The sequence below is a fragment of the Pelodiscus sinensis genome, chromosome 4 (assembly GCF_049634645.1).
Source record: "Pelodiscus sinensis isolate JC-2024 chromosome 4, ASM4963464v1, whole genome shotgun sequence".
Lineage (NCBI taxonomy): Eukaryota > Metazoa > Chordata > Testudines > Trionychidae > Pelodiscus > Pelodiscus sinensis.
This window is the reverse complement of record NC_134714.1, coordinates 91,537,299-91,552,440: the sequence shown is the minus strand read 5'-3', so window position 1 is coordinate 91,552,440 and position 15,142 is coordinate 91,537,299. Positions and strand designations below refer to the sequence as shown.

Sequence of the window (15,142 nt, the reverse complement as noted above, 5' to 3'; positions counted from 1 at the left end):
AATTGCATAAACAAACTAATTTTAACATCCCTAGTATATTATTGCCTTAAAGGAAAAATTCCACATTCCAATGTGAGACCTTGCTATAATTGCAACAAGTATCCAAACCATAGTCTATTTTTCTTCCTTCCATACATGTATACACAGGTACAACTGAGACTGTGCTAATCAGCTTTAACTAGGGCATTAATGTGTTATGCATTGAAGCCTACCAGGCAACCACATCACTCCTTTAGTGCAGCCTCTTGATAATAAAACAGTTAGTACCAATGTTCATGACATTGGTATCTATCTCAAACAATATAAACTGTAGAGAAGGCTGCTGACTATCAGAGAAAATGTTACCGTTATGTACACCTTTATTTAACAATGGTTAGACTCACTTGCAGCTCCCCAGAAGGCTCATCGCTGTAATAAAATAATACTTTTGTTATAGTAAATAGCTTGGGTTGTTTAATAAATATTGCTCACGACATTTTAATATAATGTTTTAAAAAGCATTTTCTGTAACATTCTCATTCTTTTGGATGGGATTAGCCTATCAACTGAACAAGAGTACATTGCAAGCCTGCTCATCCACATATGTGCAAATGTCCTTCGATTTTATGAAGGAGCTGTTTAATATTTCAGCAAGAAGTGCAAACTTTATACAACAAAAACAGCCAAGAGAGAACAACAACAAGAACTGGAATAATCTTTTCTAGTCTTTTCTTCATGGCTACGTCTACACTGGCCCCTTTTCCGGAAGGGGCATGTAAATTTCATGAGTCGTCGTAGGGAAATCCGCGGGGGATTTAAATATCCCCCGCGGCATTTAAATAAAAATGTCCGCCGCTTTTTTCCGGCTTTTAAAAAAGCCGGAAAAGAGCGTCTACACTGGCCCCGATCCTCCGGAAAAAGCGCCCTTTGAAGTAGGAATAAGAGCCTCCGGAAAAGGGCGCTTTTTCCGGAGGATCGGGGCCAGTGTAGACGCTCTTTTCCGGCTTTTTTAAAAGCCGGAAAAAAGCGGCGGACATTTTTATTTAAATGCCGCGGGGGATATTTAAATCCCCCGCGGATTTCCCTACGACGACTCATGAAATTTACATGCCCCTTCCGGAAAAGGGGCCAGTGTAGACGTACCCCATAGGTAAAAGCAACAAATCTCTCATACGCCAAACCAACTTGCTATAGTTAAAGGGTGTTGACTAAAGCCAACTAGTCTGCATTTACACTGTTTTTCAGACATTATCTAGAAGTATTTGATTTTAACAATATGAAAAGTTTTACTCTCAGTAATTTGGCAGCAGCTGCACTCAAGTAAGCCAATTTTTTTCAACAGATATGTGATGAAACATGTTTGGAACCTCTGTAGCTGCGGATGGCTCAAATTTAAATTAAAATGCCATAATTCCGCTGTGAGACGGGAACTAAGTAGCAGCAGTCACACAAAGAAATTCAACACTCCTCTACAATTGTGGGTGAAATTCACCTCTATTCAAAAAGCCACAGCCACTGTGCCATTCTCTTCTTAGGAGAAGTCAAGGGGGTAGAGTTGGTGCAATGGTCTTATCTTGGCCCTCTCAATAGCACTGCATTTGGAGAAGACGGGGAATTAACCAGTGAAGTGAACTGTGTGGATGTGATAGCAACATATACTTCACACAAAAGTACATCATTGTGTAGTAAGCAGTCAGTTGTGCCATTTTTGGTTAACACAGATGTTTACTACACTGCTTTCCGCCACTGAAGCATGCTCTTGTTTGCTAAACCAGATAAGAATTTAAGGGCGCATCACCCTAAACACAAAATAAGATACACAATTTGCGCTATGCACATTGCATATCTTATTTCAAATCTATTTTGAAATTTGGTGCATCTACACAGTGCCAAATTTTGAAATAATGCACTATTTCGAGACATCCCTTAACCCTCATTGAACGAAGGTTACTGGGATGCCAAAACAGCACATCCGTTATTTCAAAAAATATTTTGAAACAACAGGTGGCTTGTGCAGCCGGGGGGGGGGGGGGTAGGGGAGACCTCCAGTATCCCGAAATACCCGTACAGTGTAGACATACCCCAAAAGTGTTGGGTACAAAAGATGCTTGTTAGCTCCTTTGGATTTATAGAATAGAATCATTACATGTGAGATATATAAATCATTGTATGCCACATAGCTGTAACCATATCCATATTATATGATATAGGCAAACAAATCGCTTCAACAGTTTTAGTTTCTACTAACTTCAAAGTGCATTGTGAGTTAACTGCTCCATTTCTATTACAGTTCTCTACATGTTTAGCTAGATTGCAAAAGATAACTGCAATTGATAATATCTTGCATTACAAATCTTAAAGAAAAGATTTCCAAATGGTGTAGACTGGTATAGTTCCATTGAAGTCAATGCAACTACGCTGATTTACTTTAGAGTAACTATGCCAATTTACACCAAGTAAGATCCAGCCCTACATTTTTGCAATGGCTTAAGTTTCTTCTTTTTAAAAAAAATCCACTACTAAAGAGTAGCTTTTAACACTCCTGACCAACAGGCACAGTGGATGTACTATATGTATATGAGTCTCAGAGGGGTAGCTATGTTAGTCTGTAACTAAAAAAAAAAAACCCTCAAACAATGGTCTTGTAGCACCTTGGACACTAACCAAAAATGTATAAATAGCAACATGAGCTTTCGTGGGCACAACCACTTCTTCAGATGACAAATATGGAGCAAAAGGCACAGAGGTTCAATTATAAAGCAAAAAAAGGGGGGGCAACACCCTGTCAATTAAAGTGTCCATGCTAAATGAGGCTAATAGAGTGGGTTGCAAGTGCCCGACACTTAGCTTTTGATGTCATTTGGCTGTTGAATGTAATGGCCCATCCAGTTCATGTCTTTGGTTCAAGCTATGAGAGATAATGTTAAATTTGCATATGAAGGCCAGTTCTGCAGATTCTCTCTCTAGTCGATTCCTGAAATTACTTTGTAAGAGAATAGCCACTTTTAAATGCATTAATGAGTTTCTGGGCAAGTTAAAATGTCCCCCAACAGGTTTCTGCATGTTACCATTTCAAATATTTGATTTGTGTCCATTAATCCTTTGTCATAGAGATTGTCCAGTTTGGCCAATATACATGGCAATGGGGCATTGCTGGCACTGGATATATATCACATTAGTGGATGTGCAGTTGTATGAGCCTCTGATGTGGTGGCTTATGTGGTTAGGTCCTGTATGAAGGCACTTGTATAGATGTGTGGACAGAGTTGGCATTGGTCCTGCCTAGAGCAGGGGACTGGACTTGATGACCTTCTGAGGTCTCTTCCAGTTCTATGATTCTATGATTGGAGTTGATTGCAGAGATGGGTTCCTGGGTGAGTGTGTTTGAGGTGTGATGTGTGCCTGCTGGAAAGAATTTGTTTCAGGTTAGAGGGTTGTCTGTAGGTGAGGATTGGCCTGTATCCCAAGGCCTATGAGAGTGAGGCATCGTTTTCCAGGATATGTTGTAAATTGTTAACGATGCGCTGGAGAGGTTTAATTGGGGGCTATAGGTGATGACTAGTGGTGATCTGTTATTTAGTTTGTTGGACCTCTATTGAAGGATACTCGTCTGGCTCTGTCAATCTGTTTTTTCCTGGGTGGGCATTTAAGTTTTAAGAATGCCTGCTAAAATCTCTCCAACACATCATTAGTGATCTACAACCCATCCTGGACAATGATCCCTCACTTTCACAGGCCTTAGGAGGCAGGCCAGTCCTCACCCAAAGACAACCCGCCAACCTGAAGCATATTCTCACCAGCAACTATACACCACACCATAATAACTCTAACTCAGGAACCAATCCATGCAACAAACCTCAGTGCCAACTCTGCCCGCATATATACACCAGAAACACCATCACAGGACCGCCCCAGCCATACCATCACTGGTTCATTCTCCTGCACATCTACTAATATAATATATGCCATCTTGTGATAACATTGCCCCTCTGCCATATACATCAGCCAAACTGGATAGTCCCTACGTAAAAGAATAAATGGACACAAATCAGATATTAGGAATTGCAATATACAAAAACCTGTAGGGGAACACTTCAATCTCCCTGGACACACAATTGCAAATCTAAAAGTAGCCATCCTGCAGCAAAAAAACTTCAGGACAAGACTTCAATGAGAAACTGCTGAGCTACAGTTCATCTTCAAGTTTGACACAATCAACTCAGGATTAAACAAAGACTGTGAATGAATGGCTAGCTAACTACAAAAGCGGTGGAGCAGGGCCGCGGCTCTTAACTCGCCGGCACTTCCGGGTGCAGGAGCGTGGGGCCCGATTCGACGCTGAGGCCTGGCATTTTTTTTCCACAGCCCGGTACCGAGCCACGGACCATAGTTTGGGAAACACTGGTCTATAAGGTGCCACAGGACTCCTCGCTGCTTTTTCAGTCAGATTGGATTCTCTAGAGCTGAGCTGATCTAAGCTCAAGCAAATAGATAGAAACATAAAATAAAATATTGCAGAACAGCTGCCTTCCAAATGAACACATCTTATAAGAATACCCATATCGGGTCACATCAAAGGTCAATGTCACCCAGTAGCCTGTCTTTCAACAGTGGCCAATGTCAGCTGCCCCATAGGGAATGGACAAAATAGGTTATCATAAAAATATCTATCACTTTATCTATTCCCAGCTTCTGGCAAATGGAGGCTAATGACATCCCTGCCTATCCTGGCTAATAGCCATTGATGGACCTATCCTCCATGAACTTCTCTAGTTCTTTTTTAAAACTTGTTATAGTCTTAGTCTTCACAACATTCTCCAGCAAGAATTTCCACAGGCTGACTCTGTATTGTGTGAAAAAATACTTCCCTTTGTTTGTTTTAAATCTGCTGCCTATTGATTTCATTTGGTGATCCCCTAGTTCTTATGTTCTGCAAGGGAACAAATAACACTCCTTTATTTACTTTTCAACATTAGTCATGATTTATAGACCTCTATCGTATCCTCCCAGTCTCTTTTCCAAGCTGGAAAATCCCAGTCTTATTAATATCCCCTCATTTGGCAGCCATTCCATACCCCTAATCATTTGTGTTGCCCTTTTCTGAAGTAGGGATGTTAAATATCAGTTAACCTCATGAATTCTTATTGGATACTTGACTATTCTATAGTCCAAGGGGGTGGAGCCAGCAGCCAGTGTACTCCGGCCCCACTCCCAAGGAGCCCCCTGCCACTCTACGCTGCTGCTTCTGTATCAGAGGCAGCAGCGTGCGGTGCCAGGCAGGAGTTGGTCCGTGAGGAGAGCAAGTTTAAAATCCAGCTCCCTCGCAGACTGGCTGACTATCGCCCTGCGCTGCTGCCTCTGATACAGACAGAGGGGAGGGGAAGGGATCGAGTGTAGTCTATAGCATTAACCGATAAGCTTTTGCTTATTGGTTAATCAGTTAATCGACTATACTATTACATCCCTATTCTGAACCTTTTCTATTTCCAATATATCTTTTTTAGATGACCACATCTGCACACAGTACAGTGTATTCACGATGTGGGTGTGCCATGGATTTAGATGGAAGCAATGTAATACAGTAAAACTCTAATTGTCCGGCAACCAGTGGTCCGGCACTCCTGATAGTCCAGCACCAACTGGAACCCGGAAGTACTCCGGCCAGCTGGACAACTGGAGCTGCTCTGCCCCCGGCTTCCCCAAGTCCACCGCTGGTCAGTTTCAGCAGCGGTGGACTTGGGGAAGCCCTGGGGCAGAGCACCCCAGCTGCTCTGCCCCCGGCTTCCCCAAATCCGCTGCTGCTGAAACTGACCAGCGGCTGACTTGGGGAAGCCGGGAGCAGAGCAGCTGGGGTGCTGCCGGGTTGGTCCCGCAGCGCCACCCTCTCTCACGCTGCACAGTTCCCCGCCGACCCCACCCCCCATCCCAGACTCCTCATAACCCCCTTTCCGGTACTCCGGCATATCTGATAATCCTGCACCCCCTAGGTCCTAAAGGTGCCGGATTATCAGAAGTTTACTGTATTTTCAAACTTAACTGAAGTTTTCTATTAAAATACAGTTGTCCATTTAACATATGCATTTAACATATGCAGCTACATTTCAGCTTTTCTATTAGCTAAATTCCATCTACAAATTACATGTTTTCTGATTTTAAGGAGTTTTTTCTATGTTGTCTCTCATAAACATTTTCTGAACGGTCTCTAAACTGTTCCAGGCTTGTTTTTCAACACGTAAGGATAACTTTTCAAACATTGTTCAGGTTAATAAATCTTCCAATTCTAATTCAAATCCCACTGGAACAGGATATCCTGTTTAGTTCTATACATGGACAAGAAATTACTACACCTGTCACTTCAGTAATTGAAATTATAGTACAGAATACAGAATATTCTAATCTCAATTATTCCAGTGGAATCCCGGGTAATTAAATTGAAATAAATAGAGTTTATCCTGAATTAAATGAGATCAGAATATGGTTCAGAATGATGACTGGTTGTTAGACTACAATAACACAGTACAAATGTACTCAGAAAATATTAGAGCCTAATGGCATTTTCTTACTTTTCTTTCTCTGATAAGAAATAGCAAATAATTATAAGAAATATAAATAAATGTCCTGGAATTTAGGAAAATACTGTAAAGACATCCTTAATGTTGTATTGCATTAATTGTTCTTAGCTCAAACTGTATCTATGGATTAAGCAACTTTTTTTCAAAATACAAATTACTGATAGAAAGCAATAGATTCTGCAACATGGCACTGAAGTATATACCAGCTATCTGATAATCCAGCGCACTGGGCTATACTCCAAAACAATGCATTATCGTTAACTGTTCATGTAAAAAACAATCCAGAAAGCCAGCCAATACCAAAGAAAAACTCCAAGCCAAAGTCACAGTCTCCTGCCTTTTATTATTAGTTTCAGATTTCCCAAGTTTGATGTCTGATCTGCTTTAATTTTTACTGTTCCATTAAATTTATTCTTCAGTATAAATTTTCATGTCCCAGACATAAAGACAGGGGACCATTACCCTACTCTTGTGGTAAAACCACCGGAGGCAAGAAAATCTAGGAAACTCAGTTTCCTTAAAGAGCTACATGCCAAACTCTCTCCTTTGAGGGGACTTCCGAATCCAGAGATAAAAAGCTGCAGCTGCAGTTGGATCTGTGACTTTCCTCCCTTGTATCATTGTTCTACTGTGACTAAAGTTCCCGAAAGGATTACAGTTGTATAGCAAGTGCAAAGACCCATTAACTCCTATGCAAATCTGAATCAAATTCAGAAGAAAATCTACTACAGTTGCTGATCTTGTCTTGCCCCTGCTGACCCACCGTGCTCTAGACCTTTGATATAGGGTGTATAATTCAAGGGTTTTATATTGCCACTCACAACTGTAGTATTTGGATACACATAGCATGGAAAAACTACATGCTCAATGGTTTGAACATTGGCCTGGTAAATCCAGGGTTGAGAGTTCAATCCTTGAGGGGGGCCATTTAGGGATCTGGGGCAAATCTGTCAGGAATGGTACTTGGCCCTGCTGTGAGGACAAGGGACTGGACTTGATGACCTCTCAAAGTCCCTTCCAGCTCTATGAGATAGGTATATCTCCATGTAGTAGTAGTAGTAGTAATAGCATTAGGAAAGCACCTACAGAATCCAATCAAGGTCCCTTTGTGCTAGGCATTGTACAGATATATACACATATAAAGTTTCTATTAATTTGCAGATATATTGCCCCAATCAATCCATACCCACTTTCCATTGCCTCTAATTCAAATTGGATGGCTTCTGTTCCCCCACACTTCTAATACTGACTTAGTGCATATAAGTCAAGATCTGTTTTGCAGCACACCTAGGGAAAACATTAATCGTTCAATATTCTGAAGGGGAAGGACATTTACATGCTCTGCTGGGAGAAACAAAAATCCCTGGCCTTATCCCCCATTGACTTTTTTATGAAGACTGCCTGAAAAGGTCTCTGTGTATTTTGCTCGTTGGCTGTTTGTCTGTTTATTTTTGTTTGCTAATTTGTTTGTTCATTTGTTTTAGAGCCTGGCAAGTGATTTTAATTAGCTTTTCCCTAAGTACTAAGTGTGTGGTTAAATTTCCAAGAACAGTCACTGGAGCTCTTAAATTCGTCAACATTTATCTCTCTCTATATGAAAAAAATTCCTGCAGGTCAACAGAGTGACATCATCATGTCACTCTGTATCTAGCTTCCCCCCTCCTCAGTGGACCCAGCCCTGACCAAGTGACCACTTTGTGAAATGGCAGGGGGCAGGGGGGCGCAGCGGCTTCATCCCCATGTGCTCCCTGGAGGAACGTCTGCCTGCCTCTGGGCCCCGCCCCCAGTCTGCCTGGCACACATGCCAGCCGTGCGGCTTTGCTCTGTGCAGCCCAGGCCTGGCCACAGCGCTTGGGGGGCTGTGCTGCAGGTTTCCCCCCCAGGCGAGTGGCTCTAGCATGTGTCTGACTCAGTTGGGCAGGACTTGGCCCTACCACACACCCGGCCCTTTGGGGACAGCACAGTTACACTGCACCCCGGCCACTTCCCCAGCTCTCTGGAGTGGCCTCGCTGCGCACAGAGCTCATTGGACTTGCTATGGAGCTAAGCTGCTCCAACAGCCTGTTCAGAAAGGCTGGGCTGGGGGTGGGCTCTGGTTCCTGCTGCAGTGGCTGGGGCTGTGCTGCCCAGCCTGGTGGTGCTCCTGGTGGAGAGGGGCACGCAGGAGGGGAAGGGTGTGTGTAGAGAAGGAAGAAGGGGGACAGGGTGTATGTGAAGATGGGTGGTGTGGTAAGGGGGGATGGTGGGGGTAAGAGGGATATAGGAATGGAGACAGGGGGATGAGTAGTGTGGGGGTGTGGAGGGGAAGGAGTTAGGGAAGGATGGAGGTGTAGCAATGGAGGAAGGAGGTAGGGATAGGCAGTGTGGGTGGAGAGGGGGAGGGGTTAGGGAGGATGGTAGGTATAGAAAAGGAGGCAGAGAGATGGGGGTGTAGGATGGAGGTAGAGGTAGGGGTGGGCTGTGGACCAGGGAGCTCTTGGATATGGATTAGCGGCCCATATTGCCCCACCAGGCTCTCTTCCCACATGACCCAAATCTAGTTCTCAGTAGGGCGCAGGTGCATAAAGCTGGTGGCTCCCCTGTGGTTCCATGTCTCACCATTGTGCCCTGTCTGCACAAAGCATGTCCTGGCCTCACAGCAGGAGCTCGTTTTCCAGCTGGAAGGGTATAGCTGGAGCGCTGCCACCCTGCAAAGATGGACAGTAACCAGGTGCGGAGAGCGGGGAATTCTCTCCCTACCTGGCCACTCACACATAACCCAACCCCTGCCCTTTGCTACCAAGCTTGGTGCCCAGGAGCACCCAGAATGAAGGGGATTCATTTGGAGTTGGATCCTGTTTTACCGATTGCGTTTGGTTTTCGTTTACATGTAAGGCCCACAAGTCTGCAGAGAATAGCCCTTCCTGACAGGTCACTTCTCCGTAAACTGGTGCTAGACCACAAGAGAAGCTCTGAATTCTGCATGTGAATTAACTATTTTATTGGTGGGTGGGGAAGGGTGCGGAGGAAGGCGGTGGAATGGTTGGCGAGTGAAGGGGTGGGAAGGATGGGCCAAGAGCATTTGGATAGAGGGTCCAGGGGTGTGGTGGGGCAGAAGCAGAGAAGGGTGTGAGTGACTTAGGGCCATGGAGAGCACAGCTGGGCTCAGTGCAAGATTAACAGGCTCTCTGGCTGCCAAAAGCAGCCAGTGAGGGGGGATGACGAGCAGAGCGAGCAGGGGGGACAGCCCTCTAGTAAATTTTTAACAGAGAGGTGAGTATACTAATTTTTTTAACGAAGGCCTTTTTCTGTTTCTCAGACAAATTAACCAAAAAAAAAAAAAAAGTCTGAAAGAGGCTAAAAAATCTTTTTCTCTCTCAGGCCTTGCCTATATTCAAAAATGCAGTGGTTCAATTAGGGTTTAATGTAGTTGAACTGGTACATAACCCTATGTGGACCCTCTTGATTCAATTTAAACCTAGTTTATAGCAATTTGGTTTAACTCAATTACTTATAAAGTAATACAAACTAGGTATTAATTGAATTAAGCGTGGCCAAATCGGCTGTGTCTACACTGCACCCCTTTTCCGGAAAAGGGATGCAGATTAGACACTTTGGAATAGGCAAATCCGCAGGGGATTTAAATATCCCCCGCGGTATTTGCCTTAACATGGCTGCCGCTTTTTTCTGGCTTGGGGATAAACTGGAGAAAAGCGCCAGTCTAGACGTGATTCTCCGGAAAATAAACCCTTTTCCGGAGGATCTTTTATTCCTATAGTATAAAATCCTATAGGATTACTAATCCTATAGTAGGAATAAAAGATCCTCCGGAAAAGGGTTTATTTTCCGGAGAATCACGTCTAGACTGGCGCTTTTCTCCAGCTTATCCCCAAGCTGGAAAAAAGCGGCAGCCATGTTAATGCAAATACCGCGGGGGATATTTAAATCCCCCGCGGATTTGCCTATTCCAAAGTGTCTAATCTGCATCCCTTTTCCGGAAAATGGGTGCAGTGTAGACACAGCCATCATGTTTTGCACTTGTTTAACTCAACCAGTTTTAAAACCCATTTTGAGGTTGAATTGGTGCAACTTTTGAATATTGACATGACCTCAGTTTTCAGTTTCCTACTTTATGCTGTTACTCGCTTTCCAGTTAATCTTACTAGCTTTCCAGTTATTCAGAGTCTCAGGGAATCCAAGACCTACGTTTCTAATCTACAGACAAATGGGGATGGGTAAAACTTCCAGGCTTTCATTTGCGATTTAAGTTCTGCAACCCATCTATATATATTTCAGCATTTCTAATGTCACAGCATTCGCTCACTTAACAACCATGATAAAAGCACAAACTCCCTATGTAATTTCCTGACTGCTGAGCAGCTGTAGCTATTGATTAATAACTTGATATTTAGTACTGTACAAGTACATATTAAATGTCCTCAACTCAACAGAAAATGTATCAAGGCTAATACTTAAGGTAAGAACGGTACTTTTCCCTAGAAAAGAAAATCCTTTTGGGGATGAAATGGCCTTAAATATTACCAGCTCTGATAACCTAATGCTAGATGATTAAGCATATGTTTACTTAAAAAAAAGTAAGAAACAATTTGGATTATCTATATGTTAACACTTAAAGAAACTCTAAAGCTTAACCCTAGAAAACTGTCTAGGAATCTAATGGCTACAAATTTATTTGCAAATGTGGAAAAACTAAAGCCATGAAAGGCCTCACCATAATTAATATTCATTTTAACAAACAAGTTTCTAAAATATGTACATAAAAGTTTCTAGTTTATAACATTTACTATGTGGAAGGATCCAGTCTTTCTTTATATGATCAAGGAAACTTAAAACTAGCAGGAAATGAGTATGCTTCTCCTTACATTCCTTGTTTATGACTAATAAAAAAACCACACGGGAGAAATACAGGTAAATAAATGCAATGGAATTATTACTAAAACAGTTACTGTGTCCAGTACTTTGTAAATATGAATCTTTCCTTTCAATCGTGAGGAAAACATCTCAGACTACTATAGAAAATTGGAACAGGTTATGAAGTTCTTCAGTAGGTCAGTTTTAAACACATCTTAAGAATTTCAGTGCTTAGGTTTCAGTGGGGGAAAGACAAGTCAGGCAGAATTCCTCACATGGCTCTCACAATAAACAGCTGATTAGCAGGCTGAAATATTCCACCTGAAATACCCAAACCCTTTCAGTACTCAAATGTGAATGTGGGCAAATATTCAGTGGGTGTTTGCTTCAGAACACACAAACTCACTATGTACCTAGTGATATCTGAACGGTGTACCTACAAAAGCTGTTGCTGCAAATAGCTCCTGGCAGTAAATTTTTCAATATGATATCAAACTCCATAAAAACCTCACTGTCAAATGCTTGCTTTGAGGGCCAACATTTAATTTTATTTCAGAACTTTGAAACTGGTGGGGAAAAGTCCACTGGATTGTAAATAGGTGTTTTGGTGTTGTTGGTTTGCTTCTTTTTAATCCTGACAGGTACTGTTTTGGGTAATGCTCATGCACTATGAAGCAAAATGAAATTAACAAACTCTAGTTTCAACATTTCTCTCATATTACTCTGGACTACTGCTGCACAATGATCTCATCCTGCAGCTAGGGAAGTCAGTGGATATTTTGTATTATTTTCAGTGAGAGAAGAAGCAGACTACTTTTCTAAGCAGTAAGAACATTTTACTGTTAGATGATGGCATCCATGTTAATTTCAACTTCATTCAAAAAGAGAAAATATTTGTGATCAAAGTAATATGGCAAAAGTCTCCTTTTTCAAGCTTTTCAGAGGGTATTACAAAAAAAATTAAAGGAGTTTTGTTTGGATGATATTCCTCCAGAAATTTGTTTTAATAAAAAAAGGGGAAGAATACACAGAAGTGCGTCAGGCACCTGAGAGTATCAGCTTTGTGATCACAAGCCATTAGAGATGAGTGGTTTTCAACCAGTAGATTATATCTAAGAGGGACCACAAAAGGTGGTTGTTGCCATAGGACAGTAGGTTTCAATCTATGGTCCATAGACCCTGGACGTCTGCAAGCTATGGCTAAGCTCTCCCAAGGGGTCTGCATCCCCATCTGAAATGTTTTAGGGATCTGCAAATGAAAAGAGGTTGAAAATCACTGTTCTAAGCTAACCTGTCCCAAAAATGCTTGATGCCATCTCGAGGAGTCTACTCATTGGCATGACAAGTTGTAACACAGAAAGTGGAGCACAGCACAGAGAGAGAGGGGAGCAGCTGCCCCAGGCAGAGCTCTGAAATGGCCAAAAGTAAACAGGCGTGCCCTGGTGCGGAGCCCCCTTAAGAAAGTGACCAGCTGGGATGGCGCTCTGAGTCAGCCCTATTGCCCTGTCCACTCCTCTCTCCCATCCCTCTCCAGAACTGAAGCTGGGGCCACGACTCAGGGTGCACAGGGCCCACATCCGGAAAGCTGGGGTGCTGGGCTGGTAGCCTGGGATTGCTGCAGTACTCTGGGCAACCCTGGTTCCAGCACCTATGGGAGGTGTCTCCACAGCTCCCATTTGCCAGGGAACAGCAGCCGATCAGAAAGGCAGGGACCCAACCGGAACCACCCCAGGCCCAAGCCCCCTACCCACCGCACTCCTCCCGTCCCCTTGGCCATGCCTCCTGTTGCCCCCACATCACCACCCACTGCCCCAGCCCCACACTCACATTTCTTACAGGCACTGTCCTGTCACCGCCCCTGCCCTGAAGGGGGCGGGAGGGAGGCGACACCACAGCCCCTGTCAGAGGTGTCAGAGCCCCCCCCCCCCGCAGGATCTGTGGCGCCGAAGCGCGCGGCACGACGAGGCCGAGCGAGCCTGCCGCCGCCCCACGCCTGAGCCGCCCCGCCCGGGGGTCCCCAGCGCGGGGGCGCGTCAGGCCCGAGCCGGCAGGGCGGGGCAGCCCGGGGAGCCCCAACGCCGCCTCCTCGCACGCCCGGCCCCGCGCTGCCCGGCGGCACCGTTATGTGCCGGGCCAGTTGCTCCGCCAGCCGAGGGAGGCTGCCAGGCCGCAGCCCGGCGAGGGCGAGCGCAGGGCTTCCCCCGCCCGAGGGCTCCTCCCTGCCAGCGCCCGGCGCACGGAAAAGCCCCCGGCCGCGCCCATCCCCGCGGCTGCGGGCACCTACCCTCCGTGGCCAGCGACATCTCTATGAGGGTCGCGTCCGCCTTCCTCCCCAGCCGGTTCATGGCTGCTGCGCTCCTCGGGCCCCGCGCCCGACTGAGCCCCCGGGGCTGGAGCCAGGCGGCAGCACCCCCTCCCGCTTCCACGCCCCCGCCCGCGGCTCCGCGCCCGCCCGGGTCTCAGGTTACTCCGGCCAGCTGGGAGGGGACAGGCTGAGCTCGGGTCTGCGCCGAGGCCGGGCTGGGCTTGGGTTACAAGGCGGGAGGTGGCGGCCCGCCCGGGCTGTCTTCGCTCCCCGCCCCTTTGCCTGGCTGTGCCAGCCCTGCCGCTGCGGGTGATGCAGCTGGGATGCCCCTACTCGCCCACACCCGAGCCCTGCATCATATATGCCGTTTCCGCCCAAGGCCCCAGCCAAGAAGCCGGCAGAGCAGGGGAACTGCTAGCTGTTTTTTTCTTGTGCCTTAATCTCTGGGTCGGGCTTCATTTTAATAGAGAAAACGGGCTCTGAAATGTTAGCACCTAGAGGGATGCTACAGAAATCGCTCTGTGTTCACAACCAATCACTGCTAAACATGACACCAGATCCAGCGGGTGAACAGAAAAAAAACAAACAAACAAGTAGCCAGGTGATTCTCCTATGAAAGAGGAAGGGAACTATCCTCAGGTCCCATGAGTCACATGCAGCCTGACCTTCTTGCTCAGGGGCACCACTTTTGAAGATGGATTTAGCCAAGGAAAGCCTTTTCAGTTTGGGTTGAACTAAAGCCCACACTGGAAGAAAATTCAGAAATAGGTATAGGAGAAGTAGACAAAATAAATATGCAAGGTTGCATCCTTGACTGAGCAGGGGATCCTGCGGGCCATGCAATAAGAGAACAGAGCATATAAATACAGATTTTTCTCTATTTTTTCTATCATGCCAGCTGTTACAGTTTAGTTTAAACCATTGCTTGAATTCCCCCTTAGGGAGAATGAACAGTATTGTAGGTTACACATGTGGCATATGTTTAGAGTCAATCAGGTATTGTTATTGGCTGCACCTATTAAGAAAGAGCAGCCAGCCAGAAAGAGAACCCCCAACCCTGTCATGCCACTGAGTAATTTATTTATAATATTTGGGCTGTTTGTTTTATGCCAGATGATCTTTCCTGTACCAAGAGATCTTCCAAATGGATTAACATGGAGTTTGACTGGCAGCTAATGAACTAAGCCCTGTTTCATGCAAGTGTCTGCCCTCATCCTTATCCAATTCTGTATCTTGGGTGTACAAAAGGTCAGGCTGGATGATTGGGGTCTTGGAGTCTTCTGGCTTGACAGTCTGAATAAGTGAGCCTCTATGATCCCCATCTTTCATGGACCATAGGGAAATCATCTCATCTGAAGAAGTGGGTTTTGCCCATGAAAGCTCATCATATATTACTTTGGACCATGAAGAGAACAGGCTTGCATAAAACTGTGCA

The 15,142-nt window shown here is 44.9% G+C and overlaps 1 protein-coding gene across 6 annotated transcripts in view; it reads right to left on the bottom strand.

Annotated features, from left to right (window-relative positions):
- ANO5 (anoctamin 5) overlaps positions 1 to 13,981 on the bottom strand; it is a 114,031-nt gene extending 100,050 nt beyond the window's left edge. For 2 of the 6 annotated variants that reach the window (XM_075927746.1, XM_075927745.1), the window contains exon 1: positions 13,687 to 13,980. In XM_075927746.1, coding sequence (XP_075783861.1) covers positions 13,687 to 13,747 — 61 coding nt within the window. In that variant the 5' untranslated portion in view covers positions 13,748 to 13,980. Of the gene's footprint in view, positions 1 to 13,686 lie in introns of all 6 variants that reach the window. The other 4 variants (XM_075927748.1, XM_075927747.1, XM_075927744.1 and 1 more) reach the window with 3 other exon arrangements.
- Positions 13,982 to 15,142: the final 1,161 nt, after the last annotated feature.